The 16,747-nt window shown below is 37.9% G+C and overlaps 1 protein-coding gene across 11 annotated transcripts in view; it reads left to right on the top strand.

The window, feature by feature from the left end:
- The window catches only part of Cask (calcium/calmodulin dependent serine protein kinase), a 330,840-nt gene that overhangs the window by 129,875 nt on the left and 184,218 nt on the right, over positions 1–16,747 (top strand). For all 11 annotated transcript variants that reach the window (XM_041645247.1, XM_041645244.1, XM_041645250.1 and 8 more), the window contains exon 3: positions 4,041–4,146. In XM_041645247.1, coding sequence (XP_041501181.1) covers positions 4,041–4,146 — 106 coding nt within the window. The remainder of the gene's footprint in view (positions 1–4,040; positions 4,147–16,747) is intronic.

Here is a 16,747-nt window from a genome sequence, read left to right as displayed (position 1 = left end):
AGAGAAGGGGAAGGGAGGTTGACAGTCACTAGTCAGTAGACAAGCAGTCACTTCAGGCAGAGGTGGCACCACTAAGCCATGTTCCTCACAGATATGTTTCATGCTAGTATCTGTGAGCAGTCGACAGTCATACATCAAAGTATAACCATCTGCTTTCCAATCCTTCCTTCCTCTGCCTCATGAAACAATATGTAGGCAGCAATAGTTTTTATCCACTATGATGTCATAGACTTAACAGCAGTCAACAGGTACATGTTTTCTTAGGTCATATTCACATTTTAAAATGACCATTTTGAGCTTCCTATTTTTCGAGTCTATAGTTAAAATGTACATAGATTCTTTCTTCTAGCTCTTGTATTCTATTGATTATGCTTGTTTCTGTAGACTCTGTTCGTTGACCTAGATTTTCCATATCCAGCTGGTCCTCAGTTTGTATTTTCTTCCTTGCCTTCATTTCAGTTTTCAATTCTTGAACTGTTTCCATTACCTGTTTGATCGTTTTGAGAACTCAAGAACAATCGCAGTGGGTTTTTGATCCTACTGCACGTACTGGCTTTGGGGGAGCCTAGGCAGGTTGGATGCTCACCTTATGAGACCTGGATAGAGGTGGGCGGTCCTTGGGCTTCCCACAGGTCAGGGAACCCTGATTGCTCTTCGAGCAGGTGAGGGAGGGGGACTTGATCGGGGGAGGGGGAGGGAAATGGGAAGCGGTTGTGGGGAGGAGGCAGAAATCCTAAATAAATAAATAAATAAAATTTTAAAAAAAATGTACATAGAATGTATCTGTGTTTTTTTGAGTTACTTAATTTAAATTTTTATTTTGATATTTGTTATTTAAAGTATGCTTTTCTACTTGCATTATTTACTTGATATTTGAATTATGGAAAATAATTGTGTATCTGGCTGTCCCTATCATTGCAAATTTATTTTTATATTGTCATTCTTATGCTATCTTATCAGCATTCTGATTTTAGGCTCCAAAATGTCAAATCCAGTAACATTTATACCACTTTGTTACTGGAAATCAGGGGCCCCAGAAATTCTGTCTTTGGTTTGAGTGGAATTAAGACTGGACCAAGAGCTTGTTCAGCCGTTCGCCATGCCAAGCCCCAGCAGATTTGTTTCTACTGAAAGCTCTCAGTGTAGCAAAGGTGTCATGGAGTAGAGGGTGAGTGGGAATTGGAGTGTGTTGTAGTTACATGAAAGGGGCAAAGTGGAAAATGACCCGAGGAACAGAAACAAGAACAGTCTTTACTATGGCAGACACTAAGCATGTTTGCTTTATGACTCCAGTGTGAGCACGGAGTTAAAATTGCCTTTCATCATAACAAACTGATAGGAAGCAGTCACTAATGTGGAAAACAGGTCTGAAGGGTGACTTCTGATACAGTGAGGAGCTAGGGAAAACATAAAAAGAAGTCATAAAACTCTCAAGCTTTCCCTGGAGTTTGAAAGCAGAACATTCTTGAGAGGAGGGAGCCATGCAAACATCTGAATTGATGTTGTGGGCTTATTTTGGCCCTCCAACACCCATAAGGACCCCTTATGGTGAGCACCTCCCTGTGCAAGCCCTGCAGCTGCTTCATTCTTGCCTCTGATGGGGCCTTCCCAACTGCTTTAAAGCACAAAGGCCTTTTTTCTGGGCCTCCAGTCTTTCTTTTGTGGTGAGCACTGCACACACACACACACACACACACACCCTTTAATGCCTTCCCCTATATGCTGTGCTCTACATGATCCTTTCCCATGTGGCTTCTTGAAGCAATCTTAGCACTGCCCTTTGAAGCCAATTAGTAGCTTCTGAAGGTACAGCATCACCTGTCACCATTCTCATTTTGGAAGCTGTTTATAGAAGTTGGTACTTGATATGCAGGTGGCAGGGACAAAGGCCATCACACCCAGTTTCTGACTCCTGATTCTGTGGACTTTTTATCAATGCAGTGGCAAAACCTGCTTTGTCCCAGCTATCTCTTCTTCTTCTTTTTTTTCCCCAAAATTCTTCTAAACTGTGGTCACACTCACACCCATAACACAGCTTAATGGAAAGATTGCTGACTTTGGAATCAGGGTTCAAGGCTCACTAAGCTGTATAGCTGTGTGATCATGAACATGTTTCCAAGCCTGAGTGAGCTTACTCATCAGTAATGTACCTAACTCACAGAATTGTTGGAGTGCTCAGCTCAGTGAGAGAAATGATAAATTTTAATCTAACATTAAGTAATCGTCTCTCGTATACTAAGTTCAGCCCTGACCTGCCACATCCTTCCATAGTTTGCGTTCCAGGACCCTGCCTAGGGGATGGATACAAGGGAATGAATGGTAGACACAAGGAAAGATGAGATAGGTGGATATGTCTTGGGTGGAGAAGCTACAATACTCCCCCACCCCCAAGCTTGGCATGATTATTAAATATAGATAAATCAAAGAGGCAGGGCTTATGGTATACAGCTGAATCAAGGAGGCACATTTAGTAAATCATAGCAGGAGCTGTCTCTGGACAGTCACCAAGCTGTAGGGAAAGAAAGCTACATTTTCTGCATACACTGTCACATTCACACTTCGACCAGAAGGGAAAGCTTTGCCGTTTCCCTATGCCTAAGCCAGGATGAGTGGTGCTGTTTCCCATGGGTCTTAAGACATTGGGATCCTTGACATGCTGTGCCGTGTCAGTAGCATACATTCACTTCAAGACTTCACTAGTTCCATATACTAACTGACCTCTCTTTGGAATTTCACCAGCTCAGAATGTTCATGGCCTTTTCTCAGATTCCAACCTCCTTCTCCTATATGGACTCTTATTTCCTCTATACCGCTGACTTTCTTAATGTTTTATTGGTCCCTCCTTTTCTGATGGTGTCTATTCTGTACTGCCTTTCATTTATTTTGCCTGTGAGTAGGTTTTATAAAATTCTACCTGCAACCATTACTCTAGTTGATAGGACTAAGTTGAATTAAATAACCAGAAACGAGATCATGTTATCTATCGCATTGTACAATCTGCATTTGGTTCTTACTTTCTTGTCTCCCTTCTACATTCAGTTATAAAAATACCACATTGTATTTTATACATCAGCAAACAGGTATAGCACTATTAGTAGTGGAATGCCCCTGCCCAAACTTAGTGTGAGGATGTTGAAATTAATTTTGTTTTCCAAATAGGGCCTGTTTGTTGTTGTTATTGTTGTTGCTATGAAATATTGTCTCATGTAGCCCAAACTGACCTCAAACTCACCATCTAACAGTGGATAGCCTTGAACTCTTGATTCTGCTACCTCCACTTCCCAAGTGATAGGATTACAGGCATATGCTACCATGCCTAGAAGTTACTACCTGCATTATCTGTTTGTTCTTCAGAATAACATTGCAAAGTACTTAAAAGATACTGTATTATTCAGCATATTTTATAGATGGTATTTAAAAAGTTTCCCAGGCTAGGGGTATAATTCAGCATCAGAGTACCTACTTAAAGAAGACTCTGAATTCCAATCCCATCATTGCAAACACTAATTAATTCTAACTTTGGCTCTGGGAATGGTGCCTTTTCTGTGTAAACCATACTATTTCTTTTTGTATTTCACAAAACTTCTATGATATGTCTATAAATATTGCATTTTATTCTTATCTGAGTTAAGGAAAATTAAGACAAAGGTAAAATTCAAAACAGTAAATTTGAGTTACTTAGCAGATCAAGGAAAAGTTCTAAATTTGTAGGTAGAAAAGTGACTATAAGAGTTTGTGGGAAATATACATGTACTTATTTTACTTTGGTACAGGTATTTCTTTGAACTAAGAAATGGAAACGCCTGTTAGTAAGAGCTTCCGCACATATATAGATGGAAGCTGGGAAAAAGTATAAAAGGTTGTATTGGTGCAGTCTTGAAAGGGTAAGGAGCCAGGATTAATTTAAAATGGGGGATTTCATCTCCTTAGTCAGAGAAGTCTTCACGTTACCATAGGTCACATCCATCCATTCATTCATCCTTCACTCTAATTGTCTTTTGTTCCTACCTAATGAAGTATGTTGTATGTTTATTTTGCAGATCTAAAGCGGGAAGCCAGTATCTGTCATATGCTGAAGCATCCACACATTGTAGAGTTGTTGGAGACATATAGTTCAGATGGAATGCTTTACATGGTTTTTGAATTGTGAGTGTATATTTTCTTGCTTGAGTAACGTTTTAAGTGATGCTGATTGTAACAAAGCTAACCTTTCTCTTCAAGTTTAGCAATAATCGTGGACTCGTCTGTTTCAAGAGACCTAAAGTCACAGGTGAAAAATGATTTTCTTGTTTAAGGTTGCAGTGGCAAAGGAAACAAAGGCTAGGCACATCAGCTAGTCATTTTTCAGCACATTTCAGAGAAGAGGCTCTGAAATGAAGAGTTTAAAGGGATAACACACCCAAAGTGTTCAGTTTGCATCTTAGTGAAGAAGAGGGAGGATAAGAATGGAGAATTCCATGTAGGAGTCTCCCTGGCAATTCAAAATGTGTAATAACATACTTAAGTTTCTTTTGATGTAATCATATTCCTATATAAAAGGAAACTTCACAAGTAACAGTTTCTTGATTTTAATATACTAACTGCCTCACTTGTTTCTCACATAATTTTATTTAAAATGGAGCAGTGTGAGCCAAGTACAACTAAATAGTCTGTACATGCCTAAATAAATGCTCAAAGAGATTAAAGAAAGCTTTAAGGGATGGCATTTTACAATATTTTGTCTTTAACCTTAACTCTGTTCAAAATTAACCCATGACTTTGATTAGGAAAATAGAAAAAGGACGATATACTAGCTTCAATTGTCAAGACACCAAAATCAGATTATGCATTGCTTCATAACACATTACTCCAAAATTTAGTGGCTCTTAAGCAACACCCATGAATTAACCTCACTCTGTGCATCAGGAATGAGGCCAAACTTAGCCAAATCCTCTGGCTCTAGATCTCTCACAAGATGGCTCTGGACCTTGCCGATACCCTGGATGTTAGCAATCATGTACTGAGGGACTCATTTCCTAAGAGCTATTGGCCTGAGGCATCCCTTGGTCCCATGTCACATGGACCTCTTCGTAGACTAGCATGGCTACTGACTTTGACAGAGCAAGCAACAAGGGTAGAGATCGGTCTTACAACTTGATCTCAAATGTTGTGCATCATCTCTTCTGCCATAATTTATAAGCTAGAAATAATTCTTTAGATCCACCTCACATACCAGGACCTACATAGCAAGAAATAGGAGTTTCTGGGAGTCATTTCACAAGTTGCCCCCCACAGAAAGCTAACTAATTCATTACCTATCTAGATAGAAATTTGTATCCAAAGAACTAAACAAAGAAAGTAAAATTGAAGACAAGTTCAGCTACATAAGTGCAAGATCAGTGTGAATTTAATTGTGACTATTTACTTGGAAAAGATATAAATGTTTTGATTAATTGTTTGCAACAGCTTAGAAATCCTAAGTGGAATCTTAGGCTTCGTTAATTAGAAAGTATATAGAATTCAAACAAAGCCATACTCCTACCTTACACACTCTTCTTTCTTCCTAGAGTGTCCATAGTAAAGACACTGGCTGGGAGATGTGCTAGAATTGAGAGCTCGGCCTGCTATAAGTTGATATATAAAAACAAGCAAGAGACGTGGGCTCAGAGGTTAAGAGCACTGACTGCTTTTGGAGAGAACCTGGGTTAGATTCCCAGCACCCACATGATAGCTCACAGTCATGCAACTCCAGTTGCAGAAGATCCATTGCCCTTTTCTGACCTCTGTATGCACCAGACATGTACATGGTATACAGACATACATGCAAGCAAAGCACCATACACATAAAAATGAAATTTTAAAGTATTTTATTTTAAGAATATTACTTTCAGCACCTCGAATATTCTTTTAAATATATTTCCTTCACAACAGTATAGCTACACTTTAGGAAATGTCTATTCTATGACCTACGCAGCAAAATAGATCCTTTCTGTCAAATTACAGAGCCCAGTCAGTCAGACTTGCTTTCTGACAAAGAAAAAAATCTGACTTCTTTTTTTTTATAAAAGTAAAATAAGCATCCTGATGAGATTCATGTAACTATTGATTTTAAATTCTAAATTGATGAAGCTGTCCCGTGAACTCATTTTCTAGATAAAAGGTGGCGCCTCCTTTCCTTCTCTGAGGCCTCAGAGGAGGTGTACCTTCATCTGCAGGAGCATTGCATTTCCCAACTGCCTTTGAAGGTAGACAGGCTCTTGGAGCTAGGGGAACAGTTGCTCTTTTGAGGTGGCTGATTGTAGATCCCAAGATATGAAAGGGAAACTAACAGATCATAGCATTTGTTTTCAAGCAGACCGGGTGTTAGTAAATGAGGAGATGAAAACTGATGGCTTTAAAACATCCCATGTCTGGAGCCCAGCAGTATGGCTCCAACAGATAACAGCTCTTGCTGTATTGCGTAGGCCTGATCACCTGAGTTAAATTCCCCAAACAGAATAGCCCGGAGTACACAGTGCTCCTCACATAGTGGAAGGTGAGAAGCAGCTCTTGAAAGCTGGCCTCTGACTTCCGCATGCACACTGTAGTACTCACGAATGATAATAAATCTATTTCACGTGTTCCTTGGAAAGATTTTGAGCATTTCTAGACATATGTGAATCCAACATGAAGTGCCCTGGAATGAAAGAGCTCTTAAAGACATTGGAGTCATAGCTATCCAAGAATATATTGATTTTCTTATTCTAAGAGTCCACCATAGGGAGAACACGATCAGTCTCTTCAGTTCTTTGAGAGTATGTGCTTCTTCACTGTGGCCCTACAGGCCACCACTAGAATCTACAAATGACAGATTTGACGTTAAGTAAGGAAGGGTCTCTAATGATAAGATTTAGTCCAGGAATAAAGCTGCTGTCTTACAGGGCATACTTACCTCCTCATACTCAAGGAGCTGGATCCATCCAAGAAGCCTGAAGGTAGGGTTTTACTTTGAGACTACAGAGGGCCTCTGACATCCCATTCAGTTTTTAAGATTATAATTCTTTTTAAATCACTTTTCTGGTTCAATTTTGTTCTTTACTCAAGAACTCTGTCTCTGCCCATATTTTATTTTGAGAAAACTAAAAGCAGTTTTAATCGTGTACTATAAAGTAACAAGCACAGAAAGCAAAATGTTAAAAAAAAGATCTAACTTTTGGCAGTCATGCTGCTTGTCTGAAGGGGCCCTAACATAATGATGTAGTCGAGAGAAGATGCTTTTTGTTGCTGGAAAATCTGGATTTTGGTATCTTAGTGTTGAGGTGATCCTTATGAGATTTTTGTTCTGATTAAAATAATTCAGTGGCAGTGACTGAAGATGACATCTCATTGAAAATAAACATTCGCCACTGGCCTAATCCTAATGTTAGCCTAAATTAATAGAGCATGGTTATTTTCTTTTTTCACCTTTTATTTTGGAAAATTCCAAATAAAAAGGGAGAGTAATATTGTGAAGGGCGTCACTGAGCTTCAACCATTTGTTGCTCCCTAGACAGGCTATCCTTTCCTGTTATCATTGGAGATTGCTAAAGCAGCGCCATTTCCCCTAGAAACACTCCTGTTTTACATGATAATACAATTATCATGCCTGACAAAATCACCAATAATTACTTAATATCATATCATATTCACTTGACTTTCAGTTGTTTCTAATTGAACATGAATCTTAAATGACAGCTATCTAAATTTAGAACTTTTTTATGAGCTCTAGGGATCTGAAAGTAGATTATAAATTCACAGCTAAAATAACAGTGATTCCTTTAAAAGGCCAGAGCCAAAATGGAAATATAAAACTCTTCTTTTCTATCATTATTTTATAAATGAACCTTCACAGCGATCTCTGCCTGGGTTTTGTACCTCTTGATCTCTTGGTTTCAAACCAAAAAACCAGAAACATTGCTCTAAGAATTGTGGTCCTATGTCTCAAAGACTAATGCCAGTACATTTGTGTGTGCCGCCACCTACTGGCAAAAAGAGAGAATGCATCTACAGCTGCAGTGTGGATTAAGCTACTCTAGAATTTGTTCCATATTCCTGGCAATAAATGTAATTTCCCCTGGTATTCAAAGGCTCATTGCTTAAGTTATGAGGGATCTGGATGATTTTCACAGTTTTATAATGTTACATCTAGACAGGGAAAGGGGAAACAAATGAAATTAGGCCAATTGGTTTTCTTGTTTCATGGCTTCTTGGAAGCTCTTATGAGGGAGGTAAGGCTAGACTGAACAACATATTTGGATTACCAGCACATTTTTAAATTGGGTATCCGTATCTGCCTTTGGTGCAGTCTGTGTGTCACCAATACTCTTTTTCTTAGTTGCTCTTATGAAATCATATGGCATAATTATGTTGCCCGAGTATTAGAAAATCCTAGGAAATAGGTATACACATAATTACAAATAGTTTGTAAATATAAAGCATACTTAAATACAGATTCACAGAACCAGAGTTGAATTGGCAAAGATTTAAAGCATTAGATTTCAAAACATAGAAAATCCTTTGCAAGTGGCACCCACTTTTAATCCCAGCACTCAAGAGGCCGAGAGGCAGAGGCAGAGGCAGGCCAATCTATGAGTTGGTATCCAGCCTGGAATACAGAGTGAGTTCCAGGGCAGCCAAGGATACACAGAATAACCCTGTCTTGTTGATGGAGACTGCTCATTTGTTTCTAGCCTCCCACACCCAAAATAATCACACGGAAACTATATTATTTGCAGTGCTCTTTGGCCAATAGTTTAAGCATAGTTTTAGCTAGCTCTTACATCTTAAATTAACCCATTTCTATTTTATATTTTACCACAAGGCTCATGGTTTACTGGCAAAGTTCTGGCATGTCAGTCTTCTGTGGCAGCTACATGGCATCTCTCTGATGCCTCTTCTTTTCTCCCAGCATTTACTCTAGCTTTCCCACCTACCTCTATTCTGCCCTATCACAGGCCAAAGCAGCTTTTTTAGTCATTAACCAATAAAAGCAATACATATACAAAAGGACTTCCCACACCATTTCCCCTTTTCTGTTCAAATAAAAAGGAAGGTTTTAACTTTAACACAGTAAAATTATATATAACAAAACATGTGTCAAGCAAGAATTGCAGTTACAATATTTATGTCTACTTTATCTTTTATCATAACTAAGGAAAACTATAGTTATAACTATCTTTTCTTTATGTCCATCAAAGACCCCAGAAGGATATAATATTGCCTGAGTTATCAGGAAGTACATTGTAAGCAACTTTCAAAACTCTAGAATTTGACAGAGACATCTCACTGCCTGGACAGCCACCCAAAGTTCTTCTTTAACACTGGAGCATCCAATTTTTAGCCTACAGGTCTATAGTATCTGGCAGACTTTTCCATGAATCACTGTCTACCTGAAATATATCTCTGTGCATCTAAAAAACCTAACATGACTACACTTGATTGTTACAGATGACTATCTATTAACCTGTATTTTTAATTATACATTACAATTTTAAATGAGCTGCACAAGCACAGTACCTTAATCAAGAGCAGAAATGTGTGTGTGTATAACAAAATTGACCTTAAAATTTGTATCAATAAACAAAGATTCATATCAATGCAAAGTAAACAATATTTGGGAATTTGGATATAGTTTTCTCCAAACTGCTTCTTGCTTTTTGTTGGACAAAGTAATTTTAGAGGTTTATGGAGACCTTAGAGGGGGTGGTCTTGTTCCACTGAACTACATTAGTCTTGAAGGAATCTACAGGTTCTCATCCTCTGTGGAAACAAGAGCAGAACCTCTTTTCTAAAGCAAGGAAGTGCAGGAGGGGAGAGAGATAGAGAATGAGAATAGATAAATCCTGAAAGAGGAGAGGGGGAGAGAGAGAGAGAGAGAGAGAGAGAGAGAGAGAGAGAGAGAGAATTCTCCACTGTGAATATGTTTTATTACCATTAGTTAATCAGGGCATAATATAGTCAGGCAGGCAATCCATACAGAGATATAGAGAGAAAGAAGGCAGAGCCCAGGAGATGCCTTGTAGCCACCAAGAAGCAAGAGGTAACAAACCACAAGCCTTGTGGTAAAATATGAAATATTAAACTAAAGCCAGAGTTTACAAGAGAAAATCCTATTCAGAATATTTTAGTGAAGCACATATCCAAGTCCATCCTTGGGGTCAGTTTGAACAGATGCAGATCTTTATGGAACCAGGTGAGCAGAGTGGCCTTTAAAGCAAGCCTAATGCTTAGTGATTATATTATCATCTTGCCACCACCAGCAGTCAGACTGTTAGACAGTGTATAGTGCCATTGCTTTGGGATTATTCTTCAATTTGAACCTGGCTGCAGTAATTTGCCAAACCTGTTTTAAAATATAGACTTAGTTTTGAAGATAAGGCTGAGTTGTGTTTCCCCTCCAAAAAAGTTAAATACTTGTTTCTCAGTAGTACATTCAGGATTGTTTTTAGTAGTGTCTGGTACTTGAGTTAAGCTGTAAATCCTAAATTGGCTGGCTATGGAATTTTAATTACCTTATTATAGAATGATTACATATACCACAGGGAGAATTTCACAGTAATTAAATATGGATTTAAAACACATCTGACATGAAAACAATAGTTTTTTATCTTTTAAAATAACATTCTCAGTTTGTATTTTTGAAGCTTATAAAGGAGATAATAGGTTGGAACTGCTTTTTTTACTTTAATTTTTGTCTGATATGGATGCATGGGGAAGGGAGTATTTGTGAAATTCGTTAAACTAAGTGGAACTAATTATTACTTGCCAGCAAAGTTGTGACAAGCATTTTAAGCTAAAAATGCCTTTGTCTCCTATCACGCAACAAAAATCTGGCCTGTAGTGTCTTAATTTATTTCAAAAATCTATTTGTATTTTAAATAGCCTTCTCTACTATATCAGACTTTTATTCTTATGTATGAGGATACAAATTACTATCCGTGCAACACACTAACGTTTTTCAAGCTCACTACATCAAAATGTTCAGTCAATCTTAGTTCTAAATACTAGCTCATGGTCCCCAAGACTATTTTCAAGTTGATGGTTTACTTAAAAGACTCAAAGGGTACAGTGTGTGATGACATCCACAGCTATGAGTTGTTGCAGCAAAAGGAAATGGTGCATAGGGCCCAGCTTCCAATGGTCTTCTCCAGCAATCTATTATGAAATGCTGCAAGCCAGTGAATCTCATTAGAGACTTAGTGCCCAGAGGTTTTATTGAGGGCTGGCTGCATAGCTGTCTTATGCCTGGCAGTGCTAGCTTCCAGGCCCCAGAACTGAAGGAGATTTTCAGCATTAACTGATGTTTGCACAGTTTAGATGCAGGGAGCCACTCTTTTCAGTTAATGGGATAAGGACTTACTGGGGTTCAAGACCTTGGATGCCTGCCATCAGAGCCAACACTGGAAACAGGCCTGTCAGACCTTTCTCAGGATCTGCCGTGCTAATCCTGAGCAAACTAAAACAGAGAGAACTAGATGGTAGATTTCTGAGTTGATTAACTCGCTCCACAAACCAAATGTAACTGCTTATGAAGATAATTATAAGCTTTAGGTTTGAGATTGTTTTTAACTTTTAAGTGTAATTATGGTATCATTTTAATATGTGGCAGAAAAAATTTTAGGTGGCTAAATTTTTGAAACAAATTGTTGATTGAGATTTTATGGTGTAGTATAAATTTTAAGCTTTAAAGTTGTACTTGAAAGTAAATTATATTCTGATAACAGAGAAACATATCTGAAGTTGTCACTCCAGTAATTTTTACACAGCATATTAAATCTGATCTTCAATTCCAATAAAATAATTTTAATTAATTATATACCTATACAATAAATCAATTCAATTTTTCTGGTATTTAAAAGTACAATTAATTTTTTTAAATTATAAATAACATATATTTATAATATACCTACTTTGTTGCAATTGACAAATGATTGGAAATTATAATGCCACAAATAGTGCTACTCACAAAACTTAATCAGCAGAGATTTTGGAACATTTCCTTTTATATACCTAATTGTGTTTCCTGGGGTTTTTTTTCTGGTTAATGGTCTTAAGCATTTCTTTTTGACATTGTTTTTTTTTTTTAAATAGTATCTTAGGACTGCAATAAGGTACCTAGATGAGTGCATGTGCATAATCTAATTTGATTATGCCAATATCTATTAGAACTAATGCTGTATCTAATATACCTTTTAGTATAATATTTTATTATTGTTTTATTGTTGTATATGCATCGGTGTTTGCCTTGAGTGAGTGTCTGGTGCCTGTGGAGGCCATCAGATAGATCCCCTGGAACTGGAGTTCCAGATAGTTGTGAGCTGCCTTGTCAGTTCTGGGACTCAAACCCCAGTCCTCTAGAATTGCTCTTAACTGCTGAGCCATTTCCAGTTTCTAAGAAATATGTTTATTAAATCCTTGAGCACTTCAGTAACCCATTGAGTCCAGATTGTGCTGTCCATGTATTCAGAATGTGAGGCAATCCACTGCAGCACGGTCAACCTATCAGGGGCCCTACTCTTAAAGAAAATTGAGTGTCCCCCTCCCAGCAGCCTTCAGCTGTCAGTAACTGTTCCTCAGCTAGGAATAGGTGCTTATAAGTTCCTTCCGCCTCCATGCCGAATGTTGACTGACTTGATCCTAAACAAATCGTATGCAGGGCTGTAAGTTCATGAGTCTTACCATATCCAGAAGACACTGTTTAGCCCCAGTCCTTCCTGACCTTTGGCTCTTACAATCTTTTTGTCCCCTTTTCCACTATGGTTCCTAAGTCTTGCAGGTGGATGTATCATATAGATGTTCCATTTATGGCTAAGCACACCACAGGCACTTAACAATAAATATTCTTGTATACAATTACCTAAACGGAATTACTATATAAACAGTATATGAGTTTTAACAAAATAATATCCATAGATTTAAGTTAATGCATGCATAATATTTAGAATAATGCATATGCGTAAACACACACTCTAAGGTTACTGTAAAGGAACATTCACAAAAATACAACGCAAGTTGAGAAATAAAAATAGTTACCAGCACTTTCATAGCCTTTAATATGTTTGTAATTTTGTGCTCCTATAGCTATATCTCCAAATAAGTGTCCTTGAAAAATATAACTCAGTATCAATTATTTTTATGAGTCACATATATTTTAGATCTATAAGACCCATCCCGGTTGCTTTGTGCATCTATTCCTTTTCATCACTATGTAGTATTGTAATGAACAAACTTTCACTATTCTAAAGTTAATGAGTATTTGGGGCTTTCTAGATTTATTTATTTTGAAGAGTGTTTTCTAAACAGTCTTATACATGCACTATGATGCACTTAAGTACACATTACTGAAGGTGTTTGTTTATGAGTTGTAGAAGTTCCTTTGTAGAATTTTTGGAGTCATTTATGTAATCTATCATATCATCAGCAAGTAGTGAGAGTTTGACTTCTTCTTTTCCAGTTTGTATCTTGATCTCCTTCTGGTGTCTTATTGCTCTAGCTAGGACCTCAAGAACTATTTCGAGTAGATATGGAGAGAGTGGGTAACCTTGTTCATATATACATTTTTTAGAGTAGCATTGTTCAACTTCAGTTTTTCTAGAAAAGAGCAATCCATTTTCTGTGTATGTATAAACTCATCGCCCATCACTGGATCCTGGGTCTCTAGGGTGATCTTTCCTGGAACTGCCTTCATTTCAGCCTGTTGTTGGTCCTTACTAAGCAGCGCTCCCTTTTTATCCTCAGTTATCTATTCCTGGGTGTATATTCCTTCTGATACTTAGTGCTGCCAGAATTTTTTTTGTCAATTGGTATGTATTAGGGTTCCATAGTAGTTTTTCTTCATTGTTCTTTATAATTGCCACTTGGAGTCCTCTCCCTTTTTTAATGTTCTTTTTATTTATTTATTTATTTTTTGGTTTTTCGAGACAGGGTTTCTCTGTGGTTTTGGAGCCTGTCCTGGAACTAGCTCTTGTAGACCAGGCTGGTCTCGAACTCACAGAGATCCGCCTGCCTCTGCCTCCCAAGTGCTGGGATTAAAGGCGTGCGCCACCACCGCCCGGCTTAATGTTCTTTTTAATGAAAAGGAAGTTAGTAGTTTTTTTTCAGGTTTTTCTAAAAAGTAGTTTAATTTATGGATTATATTTTGCTTTCTCCCTCATTATTTTATTTTATTTTTTAATTAATTAATTTATTTATTTATTAAAGATTTCTGCCTCCTCCCCACCAAAAAAAAAACATATAGGCATCCTCCTGAATATTAACCTTCATCAGGCGATGAAAGGAGACAGAGAGAGAGACCCACATTGGAGCACCGGACTGAAATCCCAAGGTCCAAATCAGGAGCAGAAGGAGAGAGAGCACGAGCAAGGAACTCAGGACCACGAGGGGTGCACCCACACACTGAGACAATGGGGATGTTCTATTGGGAACTCACCAAGGCCAGCTGGCCTGGGTCTGAAAAAGCATGGGATAAAACCGGACTCACTGAACACAGCGGACAATGAGGACTGCTGAGAACTCAAGAACAATGGCACTGGGTTTTTGATCCTACTGCACGTACTGGCTTTGTGGGAGCCTAGGCAGTCTGGAAATTAGTAGTTTTAATATAATGTAATATTAGCATTTTGTGCCTTAAGTTTAAGAACCATTTACCAATCCCGAGAAAATATTTTCTCCTATATTTTATCATCAATCTGGAATTGGTTTGAGATATGAAGTAAAATAGCAGCCCAATTTCATGTCTTTCGATATGGACATTCAGTTGTCGCAGCACAGTTATTAAAGAGCCAGCTACGTAGTACAGCCTTTACTATAAATCAAGCATCTGCATATGAGTGATTTTTTTCCGGGCTCAGTTTATATCCATTGGCTTGCTTGCCTGGCATTGTGCCAGGACTGTGTTCTGGAAACTTGTGGAGCAGGTCCTTCTACCTGTGTTCCTCTTCAGGCATGTTTGGAAGACACAATTGTCTATGCATTTTCCAAAAACATTTTAGAATGCAGCTATCATTGTGCACCAGGAAAAAAACGTAGAAGGAGTTTTGACATTAATGTTTATATTCAATCTTTATAACAATTTGAGAATAATTCACCTGATAACAATATTAATATTTAATCTTCTAATTCATTAATATCATATGTAGCTTCCCACTTAGCTCTTTGAAAGTTTCAGTGAACTTTGATGCTTTTCTAGGGAGACCATATGCATCTGTGTTAGATGTATTATTTTAAATCTAACACATGTTAGATTACATCTGTATAATTAATTATAATTAATATAGATGTTATAATTAATATAGATCTTATCTATATTAATTAAGTTTTGTTGGATTTGTTCATATCTATTTGCTTTTAAGGGTGGGTGAGCCTTTCTCATTGTCCCCTCTTTCCCTTCTTCCTCATACTAACTATCTCCATTTCCATTCAGCAGGCTTTCGTTGCAGTCATTAATTAATAGAATCATTTGGACTTTCTTAATATATGATCACATTATCTGAATATCATGATTTGTTTTATTCCATTCTAATTCTGTTTTTAAAATTACATTTATTTGTTTGTTTACTGGGGGCACACATGAAGGTCAGTGGACAACTTTTGGCAGTTGGTTCTCTTCACTGTATGGGTTTCAGGGATCAAACTCAATTTGTCAGACTCTTTGACAGGTGTGTTTACTCACTGAGCCATCTTGCCAGCCAATAATTATTTTTTTGCCTTTATTGTGATAGAAAAACACTGACTATAATAAGTTTAAATGGAAAATGAATATCATCAAATGATTTTGTCTTAGTTAGGGTTTTTATTGCTATGAAGAGACACCATGACCACAGCAACTCTTTTTTTTAATATTCATTTATTTATTATGTATACAATATTCTGTCTGTGCGTATGCCTGCAGGCCAGAAGAGGGCATCAGACCTCATCCCAGATGGTTGTGAGCCACCATGTGATTGCCGGGAATTGAACTCAGGACCTTTGGAAGAGCAGGCAATGCTCTTAACCACTGAGCCATCTCTCCAGCCCCCCACAGCAACTCTTATAAAAATACATTTAATTAGGGTGGCTGGCCTACAGTTTCAGAGGTTCAGTCCATTATCATCATGATGGGGAGCTTGGCAGAGTGCAGGCAGTGGTGATGCTAGAGTAGTTGTGAATCCTACATCTTGTAGGCAACAGGAAGTCAACTGAGACTAGGAAACTGACCATAGGAAACCTCAAAGCCCATCCCCGCAGTGACACACTTCCTCCAACAAGGCCACACGCACTCCAACACAGCCATACCTCCTAATAGTGCCACTCTTTATGAGATTACGGAGCCAAATTACATTGAAACTAACACATTCTGCTCACTGACCCCCTTAGCTTATAACAATATCATAATAAACAATGCATTTAATCCAACTTTAAAAGTCTCCATAGTCTGTTAATCTTGACAATGTTTAAGTCACCGGGCTATGGTGGCGCACGCCTTTAATCCCAGCACTCGGGAGGCAGAGTCAGGCGGATCTCTGTGAGTTCAAGACCAGCCTGGTCTACAGAGCTAGTTGCAGGACAGGCTCCAAACCCACAGAGAAACCCTGTCTCGAAAAAACAAAATAAATAAATAAATAAATAATAAAAGTCCAAAGTCTCTCCTGAGATTCATGCAATCTCTTAGCTGTAGTTCCCCTATAAAAACAAACAAAAAAAAAACAGAACACATACTTCCAACATATAATGGCACTAGATATACATTACTATTCCAAAATGTAGGGAAGGT

The sequence above is a fragment of the Microtus oregoni genome, unplaced genomic scaffold, assembly GCF_018167655.1.
Source record: "Microtus oregoni isolate MIOR12 unplaced genomic scaffold, Mior012 000108F_ref0000382, whole genome shotgun sequence".
Taxonomy (NCBI): domain Eukaryota; kingdom Metazoa; phylum Chordata; class Mammalia; order Rodentia; family Cricetidae; genus Microtus; species Microtus oregoni.
The sequence above is the reverse complement of the archived record's forward strand: the minus strand, read 5'-3'. Positions and strand labels throughout refer to the sequence as shown.